The 25,417-nt window shown below is 37.0% G+C and overlaps 1 protein-coding gene across 2 annotated transcripts in view; it reads right to left on the bottom strand.

Moving 5' to 3' along the window:
* The window catches only part of LOC126285010 (protein argonaute-2-like), a 363,943-nt gene that overhangs the window by 317,942 nt on the left and 20,584 nt on the right, over positions 1-25,417 (bottom strand). For both annotated transcript variants that reach the window (XM_049984318.1, XM_049984319.1), the window contains exons 2-3: positions 17,807-17,852; positions 1,171-1,245 (exon numbers count right to left, since the gene is read on the bottom strand). In XM_049984318.1, the coding sequence (XP_049840275.1) occupies positions 1,171-1,245; positions 17,807-17,822 (91 nt within the window). In that variant the 5' untranslated portion in view covers positions 17,823-17,852. The remainder of the gene's footprint in view (positions 1-1,170; positions 1,246-17,806; positions 17,853-25,417) is intronic.

Here is a 25,417-nt window from a genome sequence, read left to right as displayed (position 1 = left end):
ATGCACTGCTGCTGCTGCTCACAGTGTGGCTTCAGCTGTCAAGGGCTGCAGTCGTGTGTGTGTGTGTGTGTGTGTGTGTGTGTGTCATTAGCCAAAAGCTTATATCGTGACAGTCTTTTTGTTGTGCCTATCTCTGAGTCAGCATCTCTGCTATATAGCAAGTAGCAACTTTGCTTTTCATAATCTTGTCAGGTTCTTATTTTACAATCAAGAATCTGGACATGTGTGTGTGTGTGTGTGTGTGTGTGTGTGTGTGTGTGTACACTAATGACATCCAGTCAACTAATGACATATAGTGATATCTCTTTCTTGATGTAGCAACTACATCACTGACAATTTACAGTTAAAACACTCTTATGTTTAATCCAGAACTTGTTACACATCCTTGTATGCATAGCTTGTTCCACATCCCTGTAAGCTATCTTTCATGATGTCCATTTACAGAACACACTGAGTAGATGAATTAATGAATGAAGAGAAATAAACATTAGTCCAGACAAAACTCCACTAAGTTCATACAAACCTAATACAACAGAGATGTTGCAAGTGCTCAAATGTACATGTCCCAAGACTGAGATCACTTTTCTCCGTGGCACATAATGTTTCACCAACTAACCACAAAGTAGTTGAGTGGTTGCTAAAGCATGTCCCAAGCTTGCCATTTCAGAGGAATCAAGGCACACGTCACTATCTAATTCAGGAAATCTAGTTTACAGAAACTCTAATTCATACAACAAAGAATGAACTTCACAATGTTTCCACCACTTACCACCACCAAGGAATCATATGGAAATTATAGCATGTTATAGTTGTGGTGAGCTTCACAGCCAACCCTTCCCCCCCCCCCCTCCCCGAACTCCCTTTCCCCCCCCCCCAACCCCTGTTAACCCCTCCCCCCCCCCCCAAAAAAAAATTAATTACAGCATCTGGTAATCAAACAAAAGTTAAAAGCCAATAACTGTTGTTAGAAGATTACCAGACTCTAGCACTCCTAGCACTCTTGAACTTTCATCTAGTTGCTTGTTACTCTTTAGAGGTTTCTCTTTATGTTATTTGTATTACAACATCTGCAAGTGTCTCAGCACTACATTCCCAACAACTTTATACAAGAAACAACAACCAATGCAAAAACATACAAGTTACCTTTTATTGAAAATGACAAGCTCTTACCTGCCTCTTCGGCTTGAGATCGCTGTGGGGGAGTCCCTGAACTAGCCGCCTCCTGAGCCGGAGGAGTTTTCTTCTCTGTAAGACATCACACAAGATTCCAAGCATACAAGTCATATTACCACAAAAACAATTACAAAGTTCAACATTTAGTATACTCTTTCACCATGAATAAAACCAAAACTAGTGTACAAAATGATTAAAAACTTGTGTAACAAATGATTATCCTCAATTTGGATTTCTAATGTTACTAAAACATAAGACAATGGCCATACAGTGTTCCTCCTCAAATCATTGTGATAATGGGAATTCCAGGAAGGAAACAAAAAGCAATAGAAGAAAGCCAACCACTCGCAGGGATATGATTTATGAATGGTAAATAAGACACACAAAAGATAAAAAAAACATAAAAAATGAAAGTCAACCATAGACAATGTCTTTAACTGCTGAAGTCCCACTTTACATCACTTTAAAAAGAAAACATAACACTGCTTTCGGACCAAAAATTTGATTTGCAGTTTGTTCCACAACAATCAGATTATCCAAGTTTGATCATACAGGGGCTATCTTGGAATCACAAGGCTTTCAAATAATATTCATTTAGTCTGTTTTGCTTAAAAAATATTTTTATTTATGATAATACATACTTTATATTTGGGATTTCATTGTTTCAATTATGTTTTGAAGATCACATTGCTCAGATGTTGGCTATCTACATTTATGCATGATTCTAGCCAATTCTGAAAATTCAGAATATCATCAATTGGAATTTGGTGTGGAATATGAATGATTTCCTTCTCAGCTGTCATTTTCAGATCTTCTATACAGTCTGGCTAGTTAACATATACTCAGGACTTGACAGGTCCCCATAAAAAGAATTTAAATAAGCTTAGAGCAGGGAAGGGAGGAGGCCAGTGGAGATTGTCAGATTTGGAGATAATGAGGACCGGAAACTAATTTTGTAAGGCAGTCACTGTATTATGAACTGTGTACATAGGCGCACCATCTTGCTGAAACTATACACTGTCCAGCTGGGATGCCACGAGTGCTGGGAAGCAGGAGACTTGAAGAATCATAGTGAAAGACTTGCAGCATGTGAGCACACTCTATGTATTTGGGTGTAAGCGCTTTGTTGACAGGGCCAGGTGGCTTCTTATTCATTACATATTTCAACCTGTCCACAATAGGTTGGTGGGTGAGAATATTAAACAGCTCCAATGTCAAACTGTGTCCACGTCACAAACTCACTGTTTATGAAAAATCATCAGAGAGAGAGATTTATTGGTTCCGCCTGCTTTATTTTCTTCATTTGTTGTCCTCGGTGTCAACGTACTGCATTGCTACACTGGCTGAAAAATGGGGTTTGTAATTTTGACACTGACTATAGTAAATAATGTAGCCAACAGGTACACATTTGTGTTTCACCATAGTTTAATTTCACTTTTCACAACCCCCATATACACATTTAATATGGCCAGTGCACAATTGTTTAACTTTTCATAAGCCTCATTAATAGTTTGCAGGCATACCTCCACATACTGCTACAATAGTTTACTGTTGAACTTCTACGAGCTGTAAAACATAACCACAAAGTTCACAGTTCCTGAAGAATAATCAGGTAGTATGGAGCAGACACTGTCATTGTTTTTACAAACAGCCTAATTGTTTAATACTTATTCCACGGTTCAGCTGAAGCATTGTCGTCATTCTAATAAACACAGGTTTCCATCTGAAACTCAGCCATGGGCTGACTATTTTGTGACCAAAAATCGGGCCTTCTATATCCTCACAATTATAGGTACTGAAATTACACATTGTTCAAAGTTACATTTACAGAAATTACAATTACAACTTAACTCATTAAATTAACTGAATAAATCGAAAAATTGTGTTGTTTTTAACAGTTTCTTCTACTGCAAGAGTCAGGCAGAATTTTTTGTTTAAATTATGAAATTAACATACACTGTTGCACAAACAATACTTTTGACAAAATTGTTAGTTACTTTGGAATTAACTAAAGGCTGGCTTTGCTAATATGTTTTTAAATAGAGCTACATACATACTTTAAGATTACAAGTATTTTGTCTTCCAAATGTTTATAATTAGTATAGAATTTATATGTGTTTATATGTCAACAACAGAATTTAAGTTACGAAACAATTACTGATTCCACCCCATAATGTAAGTATTAACTAAGAATAGTCAAAATGATTAAAAAATCAATTACATACATAAAACTAAGCACAAAATTAGATCTGGTGTTATATTCTTTAAAACTGAGGGCCAACATTTCTCTTTTATGAAAATGCAGATTACATTCATGTATGTTAATGGTAATTAGATAAAAGCGAAAAAACAAATTTAAGGAGGCAGATGGCAAAACAAGAGAAGAAGAAAAAATATCCCAGCTTCTTTCGTCACAGATCGCACGGTGCTTCACATTCAATGACATTGCAGCAACTAAACTTCAGCCTTTAATGGACAAATCAAGGCACCCTCCATTCTCTGAAGTCAATCGCTCAGCTGCACTACCCAATTCAAAAATATGACAGACCCTGCATAATGAACTGAAATTATAATTGGGAAGTATGTTTCCTCCCAAAATGAACACAGCACAGAAGTTCTGAATCCATTATCAGACATTCTTCACACATCTAGTGATTGTGTAAGGTCAGTCATAAACTGCAAAGTCACAGAGAATGCACATGTACAGGTGTATGTAGTGGCATACAACCCCCACCCCCTCCCCCACTGCCAGTGCCAATCAACCATGGCTCTTGCTGCACATGGGAAGTAGAGCGGGGTTGTGTTGTGTGCTTCAACGATACATCTCAGCTACTGTAGGTGCAAAGACAACAGGATGGTAGCTGCCGAGAGGCCACACTCAGATGTGGTGACTGAAGAGGAGCAGGAGGCCTTTCTGTAGTTGCATTTCTGACTGATCTGGCATTGTTACATTGCCCAACAATGTCATGTTGGAAAGGTGGCACAGCTGAAAGCCAGGAGAAGCTACAGATGTTATATTTCCAGAGTACATGAAACTCTACTGTAAGTTTAATGGTGATGACATCTTCCTCAGAAAAATATTCCAGAGATAAAATATTCCCCTATTCTGTTCTGCAGATGTGGGCTACTCAGGAGGAAGTTATCATCAGAAAAACAAGTCATGTGCTCTATGGGTAGGAGTGTACAGAAAGGTAGAAAATGAAAGATACGTGATCTGGATATCTTGAAATAATTGTATAAATACATTACAGTTCTTGAAAAAAGGGATGCATGAATTGTAGTTTCATTTATGGAAAATAATGAGAAAAGGGATGCATGGATTGTAGTTTCATTTATGGAAAATCAGTGAAGTGCAGTGCAGGAAGAACAGGATGTCTGGTCAGGTACCAACACAAAATCAAATAATGATAATGCAGGAGTAGATGTAATAATGAATAAGAAAATAGGAACCCATGTGGATTAGAATGAACAGCATTGGAAATAGATTATCATACCCAAGATAGGCATCAAGCCAAATCCCATCATGGTAGAATAAGCTCCACAGATGAAAGAGATGGAAAAATGTATGATGAGATAGAAGAAATCATCCAGTATGATAAACTCTGTCCCAACATGCCTCAGAAGGCCCAACTGTACCGACTGACCATTGTGTGATCCTCAGCCAGTAGGCGTCACTGGATGCAGATATGGAAGAGCACGTGGTCAGCACACTGCTCTACCAGCAGTTGTCAGTTCTCGTGACTGGAGCTACTACTTCTTAAGTAGCTCCTCAATTAGCATTACTACGGCTGAGTGCACACCAACTACCAACAGCACTCGGCAGATTCAACAACTACGCTTGGCAGATAAGAATGGTCACTCTTCCAAACAAAGTGCTAGCCAAGCCAGTGCTTAATTTCAGAGATCTGACTGAAAGCCCCATTACAATTGTGGAAAGGTCTTTAGCATTCAGTAAAATAAAGGAGTGAAAAATGTAATTGTGATGCAGGAATGGAATTCAGTGGTATGGACAGGAAGAGAGGGAAGAACACACTGACCATCATAAAAATAGCTGCACCCAATCAATCCAGTGCAAACTGGTTGGATATTTGCACACAAGTGGCATCATTAGAGCTTCATCTGAATGTGCACTATACCCAGACTACAAAAATGTTCAACGTTCCCAGCGAGTCTAGTTCAAAAGGGACCACGTTGTGGGACTGTGGGAGAGTGAGTGGTCCTATCATCGTATTGTGCACCACACTTGTTACACAGAAACCAACATTGCCACTGCTGGTGGCACGGATCATTCAGTAGGCTGTCCTGACTGTCATGACATCTGGCACTCTCAGTCCCTCAGTATCGTACCCTCCCACATGCACGATATTTGGCAACATCAGATATGAGGACCTGCAGACTGGCAGTGGGTTATTTTTAGTGATGAGTCCTGCTTCTGTCTCAGAAGCAACGACCATTGGGTCCATGTCTGGAGGCCTAGTAGAGAGCAAAAAGCAGTTTGTGGTCTCCCATCATGCATCCTTCCAGTCTGATGTGAAGGTGTGCGGAGCAATATCCTATGGTGCGCATGTGTTCCTCGAGGGCTCCACGACCGCTCCACGGTACACTGAGGAGATCCTGCAACTGGCGACTCTGCCATTTGTGAGGGTCCATGCCCATCGCCTATTTCAACAGGACTACATTAATCCTCACACCACTGCCACCTCCCAAGCATGCCTTGCAACTGTGGCTACCCTGCCATGGCCAGCCACAACAGATTCAGACTCAGATTCTTTGTTAGTCATTCAGCATTATTACATGTTATTACATGCAATAGATTTCGTCAGTTCACTTAACCTATTAATTTTACAAAATTAATTTTTATATATTTAAGTTGATATTAGGCATTTCTAAAAATTCTTCTAATGAATAGAATGGATAACTTAACAAGAAGTTATGGACATTGTCTTTAAATATTTTGTCAGGCTTGATTGACCCATTTTTAGACAATTTGTTATATATTTTAATTGCCATATACTTATGACTATTGTTAGTTTTAGCTAATCTATTTTGTGGCAACAGCAGAGAAGTACACGTTCTTGTACAGTAGCCATGCCTTTCATTTGTTACACTTAAATTAGGAAGTTCAGCAAGTATGTAGTTAACACTGTCAAGAAACATGGAACACTCATGTTGATCACATAGTGGTTAGGTGGTCAAGAGTTATATATTTGTTGAAGAGACTGATGTGTTGTGTGACATTTGAGTACATAAGGACAGCGTACTTTGCCTTTTTTCAATCTGTTTTAAGGTATGGGTTAATACTCTGGGGAAACAGCAAAAAAATAAATGAAATTATGGTGATCCAGAAGAAAGCAATCAGAGTAATGGCTAAATATATTAAAAACAAAGCTTCCAAGACCTACCAAGCGGGAAAGCGCCGGCAGACAGGCACAATGAACAAAACACACAAACACACACACAGAATTACGAGCTTTCGCAACCGGCGGCTGCTTCGTCGTCCTGACGTGTGTGTGTTTGTGTGTTTTGTTCATTGTGCCTGTCTGCCGGCGCTTTCCCGCTTGGTAGGTCTTGGAAGCTTTGTTTTTAATATATTTAGCCATTACTCTGATTGCTTTCTTCTGGATAACCATAATTTCATTTATTTTTTTGCTGTTTCCCCAGAGTATTAACCCATACCTTAAAACAGATTGAAAAAAGGCAAAGTACGCTGTCCTTATGTACTCAAATGTCACACAACACATCAGTCTCTTCAACAAATATATAACTCTTGACCACCTAACCACTATGTGATCAACATGAGTGTTCCATGTTAGACTTGTCAAGTACAATACCTAAAAACTTTGCCTTTTGTTTTTCTATTTTTGTAGTCTTTGACAGACTGAACCACATATTCTGGGTCTTTTCCTCATTTAATAGCAGACCATTGGCATTAAATCATGATGTTGCATTTTCTTTTGCCAATTTCATATCACTTACAAGGTTATCAAGTTCATTGGTTTACAGATAGAGAAGTTGTGTCATCTGCATACATATATGTCTTTACATCTATATTTCCTGGTAAGTCATTTATGTGTACAAGGGAAAGAAGTGGTCCCAATTTAGATCCCTGTGGCACTCCGTGTTGAACCTCAAGTATGTTTGACAGATGACTTCCTGAACTCACCACCTGTTTCCTTTTATTGAGGTATGATTTGATGAATTTTAAACTTTTATTACATATTCCATAGTACTCAAGCTTAGAGAGCAGACGTGAGTGGTCAACACAGTCAAAAGCTTTGCTCAGATCACATAAGGTTACCTGTGTGTGCGCACGGTCCTCAAATGCTGCTAAAATGTATCTGATCAAGAGCTATAAGGAATGTATAGCTGACCTTCCTTTTCTGTAACCAAACTGTGATGCACTTAACATACCATTTAGTTCTAGGTACTCACACATCTGCTTATATATTATGCCTCCAAAGACTTTTCCTAGTACTGGAATTAGTGAAATTGGTCTGTAGTTTGCAGGATCTGATTTGACACCCTTCTTAAAGACTGGAGTTACCTTGGATAGTTTGAGAGGATCAGGAAAAAACCCTTCTATGAGACACAGGTTTATAGAATATGTTAATGGCGCAGCAATGTAATGTATGAGTTCTTTCAATAGATTGTTTGACATATTAAAAATATCTTTACTGTATGAATTTTTCATTTCTTTGACTCTTTTAAGAACTTCATGTTGGCATACTTCTTTGAAGTGTTTCAATGATGATCTGGCCCTATTATGATTTAGGTTTACCCTCTTCAGATAATCTATACATGTTACATTGGGTTTACTGATCAGCTTTTTGATATCATCAGCACAGCTTACAAAATATTTATTGAATGTATCTGCTGGTATTGGGACTGTCTTGTCGAAGTTTCTGACTTCACCTTTAACAATATTAATTACTGACCAGGTTGTTTTGCATTGGTTTTTACTATTTTTTATGAAATTTGTGTTGTATCTTTGTTTTGCCAACTGCAACTCTTTCTTATACAGTTTCTTAGTGATTTTTTCAAGATCCTTAATTTCATTAGAATTGTTTACTTTGGCACGGCGCTTCAACAGCAGTAGCTTATTTTTTAGATTCTCCAGTTCTTTGGTGTACCACAATTTACCCTTTCTTGTTTTATGGTATTTCTTTTGAACAAGATGGGCTTTTAAAATACCTGTTAAGTAATTGTGGAATGTTTCATAAACTGTTTGTGCACTGGAATCACAGTTTTGAAATAATTTGTCCCAGTTTGTTATGCTCAGCTGGTGTGTTAGTTTTATGAGATTGTGTTTTTTTAATATTAAGGTATTAGATTTTGTTAACTTTTGTGCAGCCTTGCTCTCATCCACTTTTATAAAATGTCTTAACTCTGCTGTTAACATGGAGTGGTCTGAGAAAACAAATTCCTTTACCTTGATGGAGTACATACCACGAGCACAGTTGACAAAAACATTATCCAAGCATGCTTGTAGTCTTGTTGGTTCTGAATTTACATGATGGAAGTTGTGTTGCCTTAACATATTCAGTAACTTATTTACACTGGGTTTGTTAGCTGTTACATCAAAGCTTGAATTAAAATCTCCCCCAATACATACTGTTTCCATTTTGTTATGTAGCAGAGTACACTGTCAAAATTATCTAAAAAAGTTTTATCATCTGAGTCAGGGGAATGGTAGATACATAAGTTTCATTATATCACCTATGATCCCGGTAATTTCAAAGTGTTTCTCTACCCATGGCCAAATAAGATTTAGTTCTCTACCATTATGGTACTGAGATCTGCAAAAAGTGTTTCCATGTTTATAACCTTCTGGTACATAGTATTGTATTTGTTCTGATTTAAGCCAATGTTCTGATAGACACGAGAAAGAATACTTATTCTGTGGCAATGACTCCTTCAGAATTTCAACTTTATTGTCAAGACCCTGAATGTTTAAAAATAGGATGTTGTTGTGACTGTGTGGAATGCCATGGAGTGCATTTTAAAAAGAACAATTTTACTCCAAAAACAGGTGATTCTTTAAAAGTATGTGAACAAATTTTCTTTGTAAAAGTTGTACCTCTTTCTTTAATTAATGCTATAAATAAAACACTGCTCTCATGAAAAAAGGGAATGTTCAAGATATTAAGATATTCAAAAATAAAAATTAACTGATGTAGTGACCACTGCATCTACCAAAGTCTAAAATAAGAAATGAATTTTAATTACATACAATTTTTCTGTGACTTATGTCATAATAAAAGGCTCTCAAAAGCCAGACACACAACAAAACTAAAATCACTAATAGTGATATCTACACAATCCAATATGAGATATCTGCTTATCCTGAATCCAGAATAGTTTACTATACCAAGCTGTCTTTTTCCTACATATATAGTGAGAGAATGTGCTCACTAGGTAAAACCACAACTTTTTGAAAGGACAATTTAAACTGTGTTGTTACAATTGATTTTAAAATAGAACATTGATTAGAAACTTACAGCACATTAAAACTGTATGCCAGTCCAATACTTGAACTCTTTGCCTGTGCTCTACCGACTGAGCTATCCAGGCATGACACATGACCTGTCCTCACAGCTTTACTTCTGCCACATTTCATCTCCTATCCTCCAAACTTCATAGAAGCTTTCCTGCAAAACTTGCAAGACTAAAGCACTTGCCGCTAAAGACAAAGGTCCCCAGTCTGAGTCTCAGATCGGCACACAGTTTTAATCTGCCAGGAAGTTTCACCTCACTTTGATAATTTGGTGTAAAAAGGCTGTTTTTAAATGCATCATTGATACTTTTATAGTAAATATGTACACATCATGCAAATCCCTGCATCATTTTTGCCCAAGAATTTTCCCACATCAGCAATGTCCACTTCCTCAGATCCCAGAACATCACTTTTGTCAATTTACCATGTTCTCTGAATGTACACCAACAACCTAATACTCTTTTTTGATGATATGCTGCTATTTTTGCTGATGTTGTCCATGTGGTTGCCCTCAACTAGTTTCCACACTGGACACAGTTAGCCTATGTTGGAAATAAGTAATTCACCTCTCAGGTCATCTGTATAGCAGCAAAGCCTGTTTTTCTGATTTGTCCATAATGGAATACACATGAAAACCTGGATGAATAATTTAGTTGGTCATATGATCCAGCACGGAAATGTCCATGATCCAAAGTCATGTATGCATTTCGATAAGTGTCTTTGAATGGCAACATTTATTGGCCATCACTCACTATCCTACAGCCCTACATGGTAAACAACTATCAAATGTTCTAATGTACCTTAACTTTCACATATATTGCTATTAGTCTGTCACTCAGAACCACAATGATCTCTCTCCTCCTTCCCCCCCCCCCCCCCCCCCCCCTGCCAACCAAAGCTAGAGTGCTTTGATTCTAGCTCTGTCATGACAACTGATGCTGTTATTACAGATGGGGTCCATTTTGTTGGAAAATTTCCACCTTTGAAATGAAGCATTCTACATGGAAGAAGTTTCTCAGTACTGCAATCAGCTTCTGTGATCCAATTCAATTGCAGGAATGATTTAAAGCCCTGCAAACCCTGTCTTGTGGAAGCAGCAATCATGAGATCCTCAGTGCACAGCAAGGTCCACTGTATGGTCAGCTTCAGACAATGTGTAATGTTTTTTTTTTTTTTTTTTTTTTTTTTTTTTAATCAAAATAATGGTTACAGTACCAAATCTTGGTGCACCCTGTTACTATAAAGCTGCCAGTTAGGCCTAATTGACAGAACACTCAGGTTTTCACATCCATTGATTGCATTTTGATACTGCAGTGCATCATTATCATGGCAGAACTGCACTAAACCATTTAGGAAATAACATGGTCAAAGACCTTCACAAAATCTAAGAAGGCTATGTATTGGGTGTGGACTTTTCTTAGGTTATCCAGTGGGTTCACAACTGTCAATATAGAATTAGTTGAACAACAGCATACTGGTTGGTAGGGAGCTGGAAGTGGTACGGGCATATTGGGGCAGGTATCTTTCAAATGTATGAGCTGATACCCAAAATATCTGAGAATTTAATTGTACTGGTCAAATTAGTAACAGTGTGACATTCCGCCGCTAGATATCTCGAGGAACATGTCTTAACTGCTACAACACACAATTGTGTCATCTTTGGTGCAAGCAGTTGAGAGTTGTAGTGGTGCATGTGAGTATGTGTTTCAGTGATTCTGCAAATTGTGAAATGTATATTGTGAAGGAACAATGGATTTGCATCAAATTCTGCTTCAAATTGAAGAAAACTGCAGCTGAAACCCACCACATGCTGGCAGACACATTTGGTGAGCATGCACTGCGTCAAGCAAGAACATTTAAGTGGTTCAAGCATTTCAAGGAAGGCCAAGAATCAGAGGAAGATGACAAACATTCTGGTCAACCTTCAACATGCACAACAGCAGAAATGATCATGAAAGTGTGTGACGTAATTCATGAAGAATGAAGGTAGACAATTCACAAGGTTTGTAACAGACCCACGCTGTCATACAGTACATGTCAATGAATTCTAGCTGAACTCAACATGAAACAAATTTCAGTGAAGTATGACCCTTGCCTTCTCAGCACTGACCAATGAAATCTCAGGATTCAATCTTGCACTGAGCTGCAACAAAAGAGTTCAAGAGTGTCCAAAATTCTTATCCAGAGTCATAACAGGTGATGAATCTTAGGTCTACAGTTACGACTCTGAAACAAAGCAGCAACCATTGCGATGGAAAATGCCATATTCTCCCAGGGCCGAAAAAAGTTCAACAAGTTCACAGCAACATGAAGACAATGCTGGTCCTTTTTTATCAACTTTCCGGGAGTAGTGTGTAAGGAGTCTGTTCCACCTGGTCAGACTGTCAACACGCAGTATTACTGTGAGATTTTGAGGCAACTGAGGGAAAATGTTCAGTGCAAACAGCCAGAGTTATGGAAAACGAAAGACTGGTGGTACACCATGAAAACGCACCCATTCACACTGTGCACAATGTGATGGAATTCCTGGCCAAAAACAACATGGCAATGGTCTCCCACTCTCCCTACTCATGAGGGAAGGGAGATGTTTTGACTCTATAGAAAACATCCAAATGGAATCACAATGGGTCCTGAATACTCTTCACCTTGCAGCCTTCCAGGAGTGCTTCAAAAAATAGAAAAAAAACCTGGAATCATTGCATATATTCAAGAGGTGACTACTCTGAATGTGATGGAGAACATTAAGATGTGAGTAGGTTTTCTAATTTTACAATGAGATTTTCAGATATTTTGGGTAGTAACTCAAAATTTTATGTAACAAAAAACAAACTGGACAGTAGTTGGATTTTGTACCATCAAATGGACACCAAGCAATGATGGAGTTGCTTCAAAAGTCTCAAAGTACATAATCTAGCCTTCGAGTATTTCATGCTGTTCAGTACTATGGTTTCTTCCACAACACTAATTTATGCAAATAGCCTGAAGTGATTATTCCATAAATAATCTATTGTTTTGTATGAAATTTAATAATTGCCCCCCCCCCCCCCCCCCATGAACCATGGACCTTGCCGTTGGTGGGGAGGCTTGCGTGCCTCAGCGATACAGATGGTCGTACCGTAGGTGCAACCACAACGGAGGGGTATCTGTTGAGAGGCCAGACAAACTTGTGGTTCCTGAAGAGGGGCAGCAGCCTTTTCAGTAGTTGTAGGGGCAACAGTCTGGATGATTGACTGATCTGGCCTTGTAACATTAACCAAAACAGCCTTGCCGTGTTGGTACTGCAAACGGCTGAAAGCAAGGGGAAACTACAGCCGTAATTTTTCCCGAGGATATGCAGCTTTACTGTTTGATTAAATGATGGTGGTGTCCTCTTGGGTAAAATATTCCGGAGGTAAAATAGTCCCCCATTTGGATCTCCGGGCGGGGACTACACAGGAGGACGTCGTTATCAGGAGAAAGAAAACTGGCGTTCTACGGATAGGAGCGTGGAATCTCAGATCCCTTAATCGGGCAAGTAGGTTAGAAAATTTAAAAAGAGAAATGTATAGGTTAAAGTTAAATATAGTGGGAATTAGTGTTCGGTGGCAGGAGGAAGAAGACTTCTGGTCAGGTGAATACAGGGTTATAAATACAAAATCAAATAGGGGTAAGGCAGGAGTAGGTTTAATAATGAATAAAAAAATAGGATTGCGGGTAAGCTACTACAAACAGCATAGTGAACGCATTATTGTGGCCAAGATAGACACAAAGCCCATGCCTACGACAGTAGTACAAGTTTATATACCAACTAGCTCTGCAGATGATGAAGAAATTGATGAAATGTATGATGAGATAAAAGAAATTATTCAGGTAGTGAAGGGAGACGAAAATTTAATAGTCATGGGTGACTGGAATTCGTCAGTAGGAAAAGGGAGAGAAGGAAACATAGTGGGTGAATATGGTTTGGGGCTAAGAAATGAAAGAGGAAGCCGTCTGGTAGAATTTTGCACAGCGCATAACTTAATCATAGCTAACACTTGGTCCAAGAACCATAAATGAAGGTTGTATACATGAAAGAATCCTGGAGATACTAAAAGGTATCAGATAGATTATATAATGGTAAGACAGAGATTTAGGAATCAGGTTTTCAATTTTAGGACATTTCCAGGGGCAGATGTGGACTCTGACCACAATCTATTGGTTATGACCTGTAGGTTAAAACTGAAGAATCTGCAAAAAGGTGGGTATTTAAGGACATGGGATCTGGATAAGCTGAAAGAACCAGAGGTTATACAGAGCTTCAAGGAGAGCATAAGGGAACAATTGACAGGAATGGGGGAAAGAAAGACAGTAGAAGAAGAATGGGTAGCTCTGAGGGATGAAGTAGTGAAGGCAGCAGAGGATCAAGTAGGTAAAAAGACGAGGGCTGGTAGAAATCCTTGGGTAACAGAAGAAATATTGAATTTAATTGATGAAAGGAGAAAATATAAAAATGCAGTAAATGAAGCAGGCAAAAAGGAATACAAACGTCTCAAAAATGAGATTGGCAGGAAGTGCAAAATGGCTAAGCAGGGATGGCTAGAGGACAAATGTAAGGATGTAGAAGCTTATCTCACTAGGGGTAAGATAGATACTGCCTACAGGAAAATTAAAGAGACCTTTGGAGATAAGAGAACCACTTGTATGAATATCAAGAACTCAGATGTCAACCCAGTTCTAAGCAAAGAAGGGAAGGCAGAAAGGTGGAAGGAGAATATAGAGGGTTTATACAAGGGTGATGTACTTGAGAACAATATTATGGAAATGGAAGAGGATGTAGATGAAGATGAAATGGGAGATATGATACTGCATGAAGAGTTTGACAGAGCACTGAAAGACCTGAGTCGAAACAAGGCCCCCGGAGTAGACAACATTCCATTAGAACTACTGACGGCCTTAGGAGAGCCAGTCATGACAAAACTCTACCAGCTGGTGAGCAAGATGTATGAGACAGGTGAAATACCCTCAGATTTCTAGAAGACTATAATAATTCCAATCCCAAAGAAAGCAGGTGCTGACAGATGTGAAAATTATGGAACTGTCAGTTTAATAAGTCACAGCTGCAAAATAATAACGCGAATTCTTTACAGACGAACGGAAAAACTGGTAAATGCGGACCTCGGGGAGGATCAGTTTGGATTCCGTAGAAATGTTGGAACCCGTGAGGCAATACTGACCTTACGACTTATCTTACAAGAAAGACTAAGAAAAGGCAAAAATACGTTTCTAGCATTTGTAGACTTGGAAAAAGCTTTTGACAATGTTGACTGCAATACTCTCTTTCTAATTCTGAAGGTGGCAGGGGTAAAATACAGGGAGCAAAAGGCTATTTACAATTTGTACAGAAACCAGATGGCAGTCATAAGAGTCGAGGGGAATGAAAGGGAAGCAGTGGTTGGGAAAGGAGTGAGACAGGGTTGTAGCCTCTCCCCAATGTTATTCAATCTGTGTATTGAACAAGCAGTAAAGGAAACAAAAGAAAAATTCAGAGTAGGTATTAAAATTCATGGAGAAGAAGTAAAAACTTTGAGGTTCGCCGATGACATTGTAATTCTGTCAGAGACAGCAAAGGACCTGGAAGAGCAGTTGAACGGAATGGACAGTGTCTTGAAAGGAGGATATAAGATGAACATCAACAAAAGCAAAACGAGGATAATGGAATGTAGTCAAATCAAATCGGGTGATGCTGAGGGAATTAGATTAGGAAATGAGACACTTAAAGTAGTAAAGGAGTTTTGCTATTTAGGGAGTAAAATAACTGATGATGGTCGAAGTAGAGAGGATATAAAATGTAGATTGGAAATGGCAATGAAAGTGTTTCTGAAGAAGAGAAATTTGTTAACATCGAATATAGATTTATGTATCAGGAAGTCGTTTCTGAAAGTATTTGTATGGAGTGTAGCCATGTATGGAAGTGAAACATGGACTATAACTAGTTTGGACAAGAAGAGAATAGAAGCTTTCGAAATTTGGTGCTACAGGAGAATGCTGAAGATTAGATAGATAGATCACATAACTAATGAGGAGGTGTTGAATAGGATTGGGGAGAAGAGAAGTTTGTGGCACAACTTGACTAGGACAAGGGATCGGTTGGTAGGACATGTTCTGAGGCATCAAGGGATCACAAATTTAGCATTGGAGGGCAGCGTGGAGGGTAAAAATCGTAGAGGGAGACCAAGAGATGAATACACTAAGCAGATTCAGAAGGATGTAGGTTGCAGTAGGTACTGGGAGATGGAGAAGCTAGCACACGACAGAGTAGCACGGAAAGCTGCATCAAACCAGTCTCACGACTGAAGACAACAACAACAACAACAACAACAACAACTTTTCTTGCAACACGTTTTTATTTTATCATCATGTAATCTATCATCAGGACAAAAGTAGAATGGTTTGAGGTGATCAGTAGACAAGGTCAGATTTTAACAACAACAGGGGAATTTTTCTGCTTTCAGTGATCTACATCATCACCACCAAGGCACTAGCTGTTTCAGTGCAGGATCAATTAGATTTTGTCACAGAAGTGATTTACAATCAAAATGCAAAAGGTCATTACATAGAAAGTTACATGAAAAACATTTAAAGTACACTATGTATTTTTTTTCCATTTTGAATGTAAATCACTAATTCAAATTGTGAACGGCTGGACAAGTGACCCCGCAATCTTCTTCCCATCAACATATGGCAATACTTTTGCTGCTCTGGTTTACCAGCTTGCATCCCCTTTGTGTAAGCTAGTTCATTCTCTGCATTCGATGGAGTTATACCGTATCCTGTACACATACACTGCAGCACTTGGGGTCCCAGCACAAAATGTCAGTGTTCTGGTGTTTCTTGCATATTTCTTTACCCAGGCAGTCATCAGTAGTATTGACTGGTGTCACTTTGCATTGACTTAGGTTTTACCACACCTTACTTGAGTGCTGGCTTCTAAAATGTTATAGGGAACTTCTTTCCTGCTTTTTTGTGTGTACTACTGCATGTAAAAACTTATTAGCTCTGGTCTCCTGTTCACTTTCAGTACAACACCTGATGATGGGCATATAAGAGCCCATAACAGAAAAGACCTTACAACTGAAGCACTACTTTCAGCCTCTGCTTCAACAAATAGTTATTGGACTCACATCCACAATGAGTAAGTTTCAATCTCTGCCTGACTGCACAGAATTAAGTTTCCTGTGGCTTACTAAATTACTTGAATTGAATGGTATGTTGATCTCTTTGAAAAGACAAGAAATAATATCTTTCTCCATCCCTCTTCAATACAAATTTGTGCGATGTATCTAAAGGTATCACTGAAAGGAGATGAAACTTTATTCATAAACTTTATTCATCGTTCTTTCAGACTTTATTATTCATCAGGAAATATATACCTGGACCACAGTTATGTAGGACACAAGCAGGAAATGAATTGATTATCACACTTCAGTTTTAGTATATGAAATAAATCTACTTGCTGTAGTATAAGATGTGTGAGAAAATAATTTGTTGATAAAAGTAGCCTGCAGCATGTGGTCTTGTGTTTAGCATCATTATCTCTGTATCATGGAGTCCCAAGTTTGATTCCCAACCTAGTTGGAGATTTTTTTCCCCTCGCAGACATGGTGTTAGTGTTCTCCTCATCTTTTCATCTCATCATCATCGACATGCAGGTCATTAAAGTGGTGTCACATGGAAAGATTTGCACCAAGTGGCTGAACACCACCAGATGGGGTCTCCCAGCCAATAATAGCACATGATCATTTCATTTCATTGATGAAAACATACATTACTTACATGTTACACATCCAACAATGCATCCCCACAAAATAATAATATCTTCAACAATTCATTCATTCATTAATTCCTCTAGACCCCATCAAGAACATGAGCCTTTAATGTCTTGGACCCAGGCAAAACATACATGAACAAAAGAGAAGCAACATTTAGAAATTCAATATGTACACTGTGTTAACAGTGAACTACCACTATTCTGATTAACCCTAGTTGTGTTTATAATAGTAATAATTTTACATTGGCATCATTATGTTTCAACATGTCCCTGTTCTTTTATCTTTCAATAGTAAAAACAACTTAAAGGATTGTAACCACTATGAGCAATTACTAGGCCATTGTACTTACTCTTTCCTTTTCCCATGGTGGTTCAGCTGATTCTGTAGAACTGAATCTGAAACAATATGAAGATTGCTTCTACAGTACTTAAATGAGTATATGGCTGAGAGCTAAACACACACAGAAAGACTTCAGTGAGTATATGGCTATGAGTTAACCCTGCACACGCGCACACACACACACACACACACACACACACACAGAGAGAGAGAGAGAGAGAGAGAGAGAGAGAGAGAGAGAGAGAGAGAGAGAGAGAGAGAGAGAGAGCATGGAACTGTGTAATCTACCTAAAAAGTCTTGTAAAACATAGAAGTGGTCAAGTAAAACCAATTTTAGTATTTTACAATAACTGAAATTACTTTACAGTACACATATTTGTTTATCTATGACTTTAATTTATTTGTAACCACCGTTAGTGGTACTAACCTCAACAATACTACCCATACAACAGTGAAGGGGATGAGATGTTGCTAATGCCATGCACCTTTAAACTTACAAAACTTACAAAAAAAAAAAAAGGATCCATCTTAGGGCCATTGCAGAGTTCATTTTGTTTGCAGATGACACAAGTATTGCATTAAATAGTATGTCGAGTGTAGTTCTACAAAGATCTGCTAATGATATTTTCATGGATATTAATAAATGGTTTAAAGCCAACTCACTGACATTAAACTTCGAAAAGACTCAAAATATGCAATTCAGAACCTGTAAGAGGTTTCCACCCAGCATATGCATAAAGTACGAAGAAGAGCAGATAGAAGAGGTTGACAGTCTTAAATTCCTGGGATTACAACTTGATAATAAATTCAGTTGGGAGGAGCACACCACAGAACTGCAGAAACAGTGACATGAAAGTGAAAAAGCTTGCATACTTTGCCTACTTTCATTCCATAATGTCATATGGTATAATATTTTGGGGTAACTCTTCAAGTCAAACAAAAGTTTTCAGAGTCCAAAAGCGTGTAATACGTATTATATGTGGAGTAAACTCACGGATGTCTTGCAGAAATCTCTTCAAAGAACTGGGTATACTAACTACTGCCTCTCAGTATATTTACTCCTTAATGAAATTTGTCGTTAATAATATATCTCTTTTTCCAACAAACAGCTCAGTTCATACATACAATACCAGGAACAAAAATGATCTGCACAAGGACTTAAAAGCACTTACTTTAGTTCAAAAAGGGGTCCACTACTCAGGAACACTCATCTTCAATAATTTGTCAACAAACATAAAAAATTTAGTTACAAATAAAGATCAGTTTAAAAGGAGCCTGAAAGACTTTCTAGTGGCCAACTCCTTCTACTCCATTGACGAATTTTTTAATAGAAACAAATGATGTGTTGTATATATTCGTACTATTAGTATTGTTATTTCAGTTTAAAAAAAAAAAAAAAAAAAAAAAAAGTGACATGTTCCACATCCACGAGAATCTCCTCAACACAGATCTATGGAATGAAAAACTAATCTAATCTACTCTAAAGAACTAGCATTACAAGTAAGTGAAGAATCTACAGATATTCTTCAGCCACTGTGTATCACTCCTGTAGATACCATGAAGACAAGATTAATTTGTCCAATTCTGTTCCGTATAAATATTACTCTTGAGGTAGTGTAAGACATGTACAAAAAAATAAACTCTTTGTCAATGACAGTAACATCATAGTCACTACTAAAAGTCAGAACTCCTGTCAGAGAAAGCAAATGAAACCCTCCAGGATGCCTCAACTGAGCAGTAGGTAATAAATTAACACTTAACATAAAGAGAATAAACAACATGTACTTCAGTATAAAGAGGGGAAGCAACTCTTATTACTTTAAGCATACACGATAAATCTGTATAGAATAGATTATAATAGAATAGAAGTTTATTGTCTCATAACATATAATTTCAAACCATTGACTTAAAAGTACAGGAGACTCGTCAAAACAATAAAACTTGTTTACAATTTTCCTTATAATACCAGTAATATACTATACAGTACTGAATAATTACTTAATTAAGCAACTAACAATTTTTCTTCAAATGTAACAATCTTTCAAGATTAACAGTCCTAAGTACTTGCTCTCTCCTGCTCAAATTTTCAGGTAGTCATTTGTGAATTCTTCTACTGAATAGTAACATTTCTGCACTAGTTTCTCTTTTAAGGATTTTTTTCAGTGTTTCTAAATTTATGCTGAGCAATTTTCTTCCTTTCACTTTGTTATAAAATTTTCATACCCATATAATGTAGAGTTTGAGCACAAAGTTTTAAATGGTGAGAGGGCAGCATAAAATTATTTTGATTTCTGGTGTTGTAATCATGTTGAAAATGGTTTGCTACAAATAAATCAGAGTTACTGTGTACAAAGATAATCAACTCATAAACATATAGTAAGGGAACACTTACTATTCTCAGATGTTTTAGGAGTGGGCGAAATGATTTCCTTCACCCTACATTGTGCATATTTCTAATGATGGTTTTCTGAAGTTTTAGTATTCGACAAATATGGTTTGAATAACCCCAAAAGACAATTCTATACCGTACCTTATTAATGACTCAAAGTAGCTGTGATATACTACTTTTCTTATGCCCATATTGGTAGCATTGTACAATATTCTCATTTCATATGCTAGGCTATTGAATTTATTTGCTAGGCACTGTATATGTCACCCCCATGATAGATTTTTATTTAGTTGCATTCCTGTGAATTTCACACAGCTAGCTTCCTGCAAATCTTAGTTTCTGTGACAGCTCAATATCATTTAATTTTGCTTGTTTTGTTTTAAATTGCATTAACTGAGTCTTTTACATGTTTAATTTTAACCCATTTAAATCAAACCAGTTATCTAAGTTTCCTAAAGTATTTAATACAGTTTGTGGAATTTGATCTGTAATGTCACTTTCAATGATTAAAGGTGTGTCATCCACAAATAAAAATGAGTGAATCTCAATATTAAGTGGCAGATCATTTATGTGAAATAAAAATAGGATGGGACCTAGGGTAGAACCTTGGGGGTACTCCGTGTGAAATGGTTTTCCATTTTGGAGTACAAGTTCCTCTCTCTGATGTTATAACCACTCTTTGTCTTCAGTTGGTTGGATAGGATTTAAACCATTCTAATACTGTGCCCCTAATTCAACACTACTCCAGTTTACAGTGTAGCAAGGAGTGATCCACACTATCAAATGCCTTTGACAGGTCACAAATAATACCTGTGGCATGCAGTGAGTTGTTTTCATCAACAAAATTATTTATAGCAGATACTTTGGTTTTGCCTTTTTAAAATCCATACTGATCTTTTGAGATTATTTTAAATTTCTGTATGAAATTTTGAATTTCTATGGTGACTACCTTCTCAAATATTTTTGACAGTGATGGAAGAAAAGAGACTGGACGATAGTTTCCCTTGTGTTCTTTTGTACCTTTTTTGAATAGTGGCTTAACTACTGCATACTTCAGTGTGCCTGGAAAATAACCTTCTTGAAGGGACTGGTTAACTATTGTAGTTAGTGGCTGCGCAATTATTTTAGAGACTGTTTTTAACACTTCTGTTGATATTCCATCCCATCCTGCTCATGTTTTATTTTTACTGACAGTATCACATTTCTACATCTTTTACAGTAGTTTTTGTAAACATACCGAAAAATTCCCCGTCAAGTTGCTCACTGCTGAAGAAATTTACCGCGTCTGGATACTCTGCCGCACTGACATTGGGTTTGTTTACATTTATAAAGACTACATTAAACAATTCAGAAATTTGAGCAGGATTTACAATAGTTTTACCCTCTATCTTGATTTCAGAAATATCGTGGCCTCTACCTATTGCAACTGTTTCAGCTTTGATCACTGGCCATAATGGCTTTGATTTGTTTTCACTATCCAATATAAATCTATTATTTGCCAGTTCTTTGGCTGCCTTTGCAACTTTTTTAAAAATATTTTTATAATCTTTTACATAGGTAACAAAATCAGGACTTCTGTTATGCTTTAGTTCCCTATGTAGCCATCTTTTTCTTGCAGTCATGATTTTTATTGCTTCAGTAATCCACTTTACCTTATTTCCTGCTTTTTTATGATGTACAGTAAGGGGAAAAGTTTCATTAAAAATGTGCAGCAATTTTTCCAAGAAATTAGCAAAATTTTCAGAACATGAAATACTATGGTCTTAGACCACTCCACCTTATTTAATCTATGATAGAATAATTTTATATTTTCTTTGCTGAACTGGCAATTGTAGGTTTTTTTTCGAGCAAGATTATATTGTTTTTGGAATCTCCATAAACAGAGCGCAATGATCAGAAAGTCCTAAATTTACACAAAACTTATTTGCCTCATTATAAGCGTAATTGGTTAAAATATTATCTATACATGTTGCAGACACTTCGTTTACTCGAGTGAAATCAGTAAAATTTGCACTGAAACCTGCTGTTTGAATCATATCAATGAATTTTGTTGAGTTATTGGCTTCACTGGCTAGATCTATATTGAAATCAGCAGTTATTATGACTCTTTTCTTGGTTTCTTTTAGAAGTTTTTGAATAGACACTGGAATTTTGACAAAAAACGTTTCTGTGCCCAGAATTCTGTACACAGATAAAATTATGATATTTTGCCCTAACTCTACGCAACAGCTTTCAAATATACATTCTTCATTATGGGAATAGAAATCGAGTCTTGCTCTGTATTCCATTGATCTTTCCACTAGTATGCACATTGTTCTCAAATTAAATTACTTCTACAAAAGCTGCTGGCAACATAAAAATTATCTTTTGATACTATCCTTTGTAAGCCAGTGTTCATTCAAGCATACAATCTTGATATTTGGTATTTCCGACAAACTGATTTACAAGTCGTTAAGTATATTATTATTATTATTATTATTATTATTATTATTATTTTGTTTCTCTGCCATTTGTGTAATTTGAACGTAATCCATTTATGTTCAAGTGCATTACGAAATTATTGTTATTTTTTTTTTTAATGTTCTTAATGGCATCTAGTTTGAAACACTGTTTGTGTATTTTCGTTTCAACTTCGTTATTAATTTTTACACCCCCATCTCTGATTGTTTATCCTGCCTATGTAGATTGTACAGCAAACACAAAGTTTTTAAGGATGAACATTGATTGTCAGCTGACATGAAATCAACATACAAAGAATGAATGAAATTTTCACTCTGCAGCAGAGTGAAGGTTGATATGGATTACAACATTTGATTTCCACTGTATTATTCTGTGGACAATTATACTTCAGAAGTGCCTCTTGAATCCACATTTAGAACAATTTACTTCTTCTACTATCAGTACATACATCTCATACTATTTCTTAACTGTGGTGCTAGTCTTGCAAGTTTCACAGCAGCACTTCTGTGAAGTTTGGAAGGTAGGAAATGAGGTACTAGTGGAAGTAAAACTGCAAGGACAGGTCATGAGTCGTGGTTGGGTAGCTCAGTCAGCAAAGCCCTTCCATCAAAAGGCAATGGTCACGAGTTCCAGTTTGATAAAGTACACAGTTTTAATCTGTTGGGAAGTAACATATAAAAATATTAGCAAAAAGAATTTCATCAGCATGTTAAGTGCTTAGGGTGTTAGCATCTGTTTGTAACAGCCAATGCTTGAGGTGATATATTATGCTAAACACAATTAATTCTTAACTATGCCAATCTTTTCTGGGGATGAAAGGCAAAAAAGATGGACACAGTTTCTAAGCTGCAGGAAAGGGCCATAAAAATAGTAACTGGAAGTAGTAGTCATGCTCCTGCTTTTTAAAAAAAAAAAATAATAAAAAAATACAATGGCATCCTTACTTCACCAAGTGAGTACATTTACCAATTTTCAGTGAACATAAAGGAAAATGTTACTAAATACTGCATTTACATTTCTATAGATAACCATGGCACAAGAGCCAGTTTGGAGTTACCCAGGAAAAACACCCAAAAAACTAAAAACAGCATTTTATATCAGAAGATAATACCATATAATAAATTACCAATGGAAGTGAAAAATATTACCAAAAAAATATCAGTTTAAAAGGGCACTTAAAACATTCTTCAAAAGTTATGTGTATTACACAATTAAAGATTACTTAGTGGATTCAAAAGTTAATAGTCCAATCTGATATTTGAAACCTGCCCTGAAATTTTTGCGCATAGGAAGAATACACTGAAAGAAATTGACTGTCAAAATTTTAGCTGCTAAAGTGCATTGCAAGGTTTTTTTTTTTTAATTGAAAACTGCCAAATTCATAGCTTTCCATGCTTTTGGAGAAGTGTACATGCTAGCCAAAGCTGTAGCAACATGGCAGGCACATGTCCTTGATTGATGGCACATCAGTAAATAGATAACACAGTGCAGCGTGATCGTAATTTGTAAAGAAAATTTCATATTCTGTTGATAGTTTATCTGACAACTGTTCACAGTCACCTCTTGCTCAAATTTACAACTTACATAATATCCATTACAATTTGCAGTTGTCTTTGCAGTATCATGGTTAAGAATGGAGACGAAATTAATTTTCTTTGTGCTACCTTTGTAGATGTGTGCTAATAGCATCTGTCTTTGAACAGGTTCCAAAGTTTCACAGTAACGTGGAATCCCATTAATGTTTTCAACTTCGCAAAGATGAAATATGAAGAACATGGTACGCAATCAAAAGCACCCGCTTCTCATAATGACCTACGTATGTGTTATTTATTAGTTAATTTTTGGACATTCATTTGAATGGTGTTGACACATTAGATGAAACAGGAAAGAATTTGGACAATTCTGTGATTTTTAGTTTGAAAGATGACTGTTGTACTAATTAAAATCAAGAACAGAAATAGAGTATCTTCCATTCGCCCCCCCCCCCCCCCCCCCCACACACACACACACAAAGAGAGAGAGAGAGAGAGAGAGAGAGAGAGAGAGAGAGAAAAGAAAAACTGCAGGAATAACTTTCAGTGACAAAGAAATGGCTGCAAAATTTTTGGTTAACTGAAGGAGGGAGAAAATGCTTATAACTTAAATAATGTGCAAAGCCAGTTTCATTTCACAAAATGTTAACATGTATTGTATGAAGGGATGAATACGTACACAATGTATAAAAATATGTACCAAAATGAAACTCACAAAAGTGTGAAAGAAAAATTATTCAGAAAGTTTAGTGCTGTCTGTAAGAGTGCATCATTACTAAGGAAGACCTACGAGACTGGGTGCTCTAAATTTCAAGTGAGATCAACATTACTACTTCCAGGCTTCTTGAAACTGCATGGAGAAGTGGAGAAGGACATCACAAAACTATTAAGTTTACCTCATGTAGCCATGTTGAGGAGATGTCATTAATAGGGAATACTATACAGAAATTTTAGTTGATGAAGTTTCTTGTGATCCCTTAAAATGCTGTGTATAAAGCCAATCAGTCAGATTTCATGGAGGAACTGTTTGCAACCTGCACTTTACCATTTTCAGCGAAATAAAAGATAGTCACTTGCGCACGCGATGGAACCTGTGATACATTTGACAACAGCAATGCCGGTGATAAGTTATCAGTGGATTACCATTTATGTAGCTCCGTATCTGTCTTCAGGAACCTCAAGGCACATTAGAATAAAAAGATTTTTAAAAAATTATGTTTACTTCTAAAATTCTTGTTAC

The sequence above is a fragment of the Schistocerca gregaria genome, chromosome 8 (assembly GCF_023897955.1).
Source record: "Schistocerca gregaria isolate iqSchGreg1 chromosome 8, iqSchGreg1.2, whole genome shotgun sequence".
Lineage (NCBI taxonomy): Eukaryota > Metazoa > Arthropoda > Insecta > Orthoptera > Acrididae > Schistocerca > Schistocerca gregaria.
Note: the sequence above shows the minus strand (reverse complement) of the source record. Positions and strands in the feature narration are given on the sequence as shown.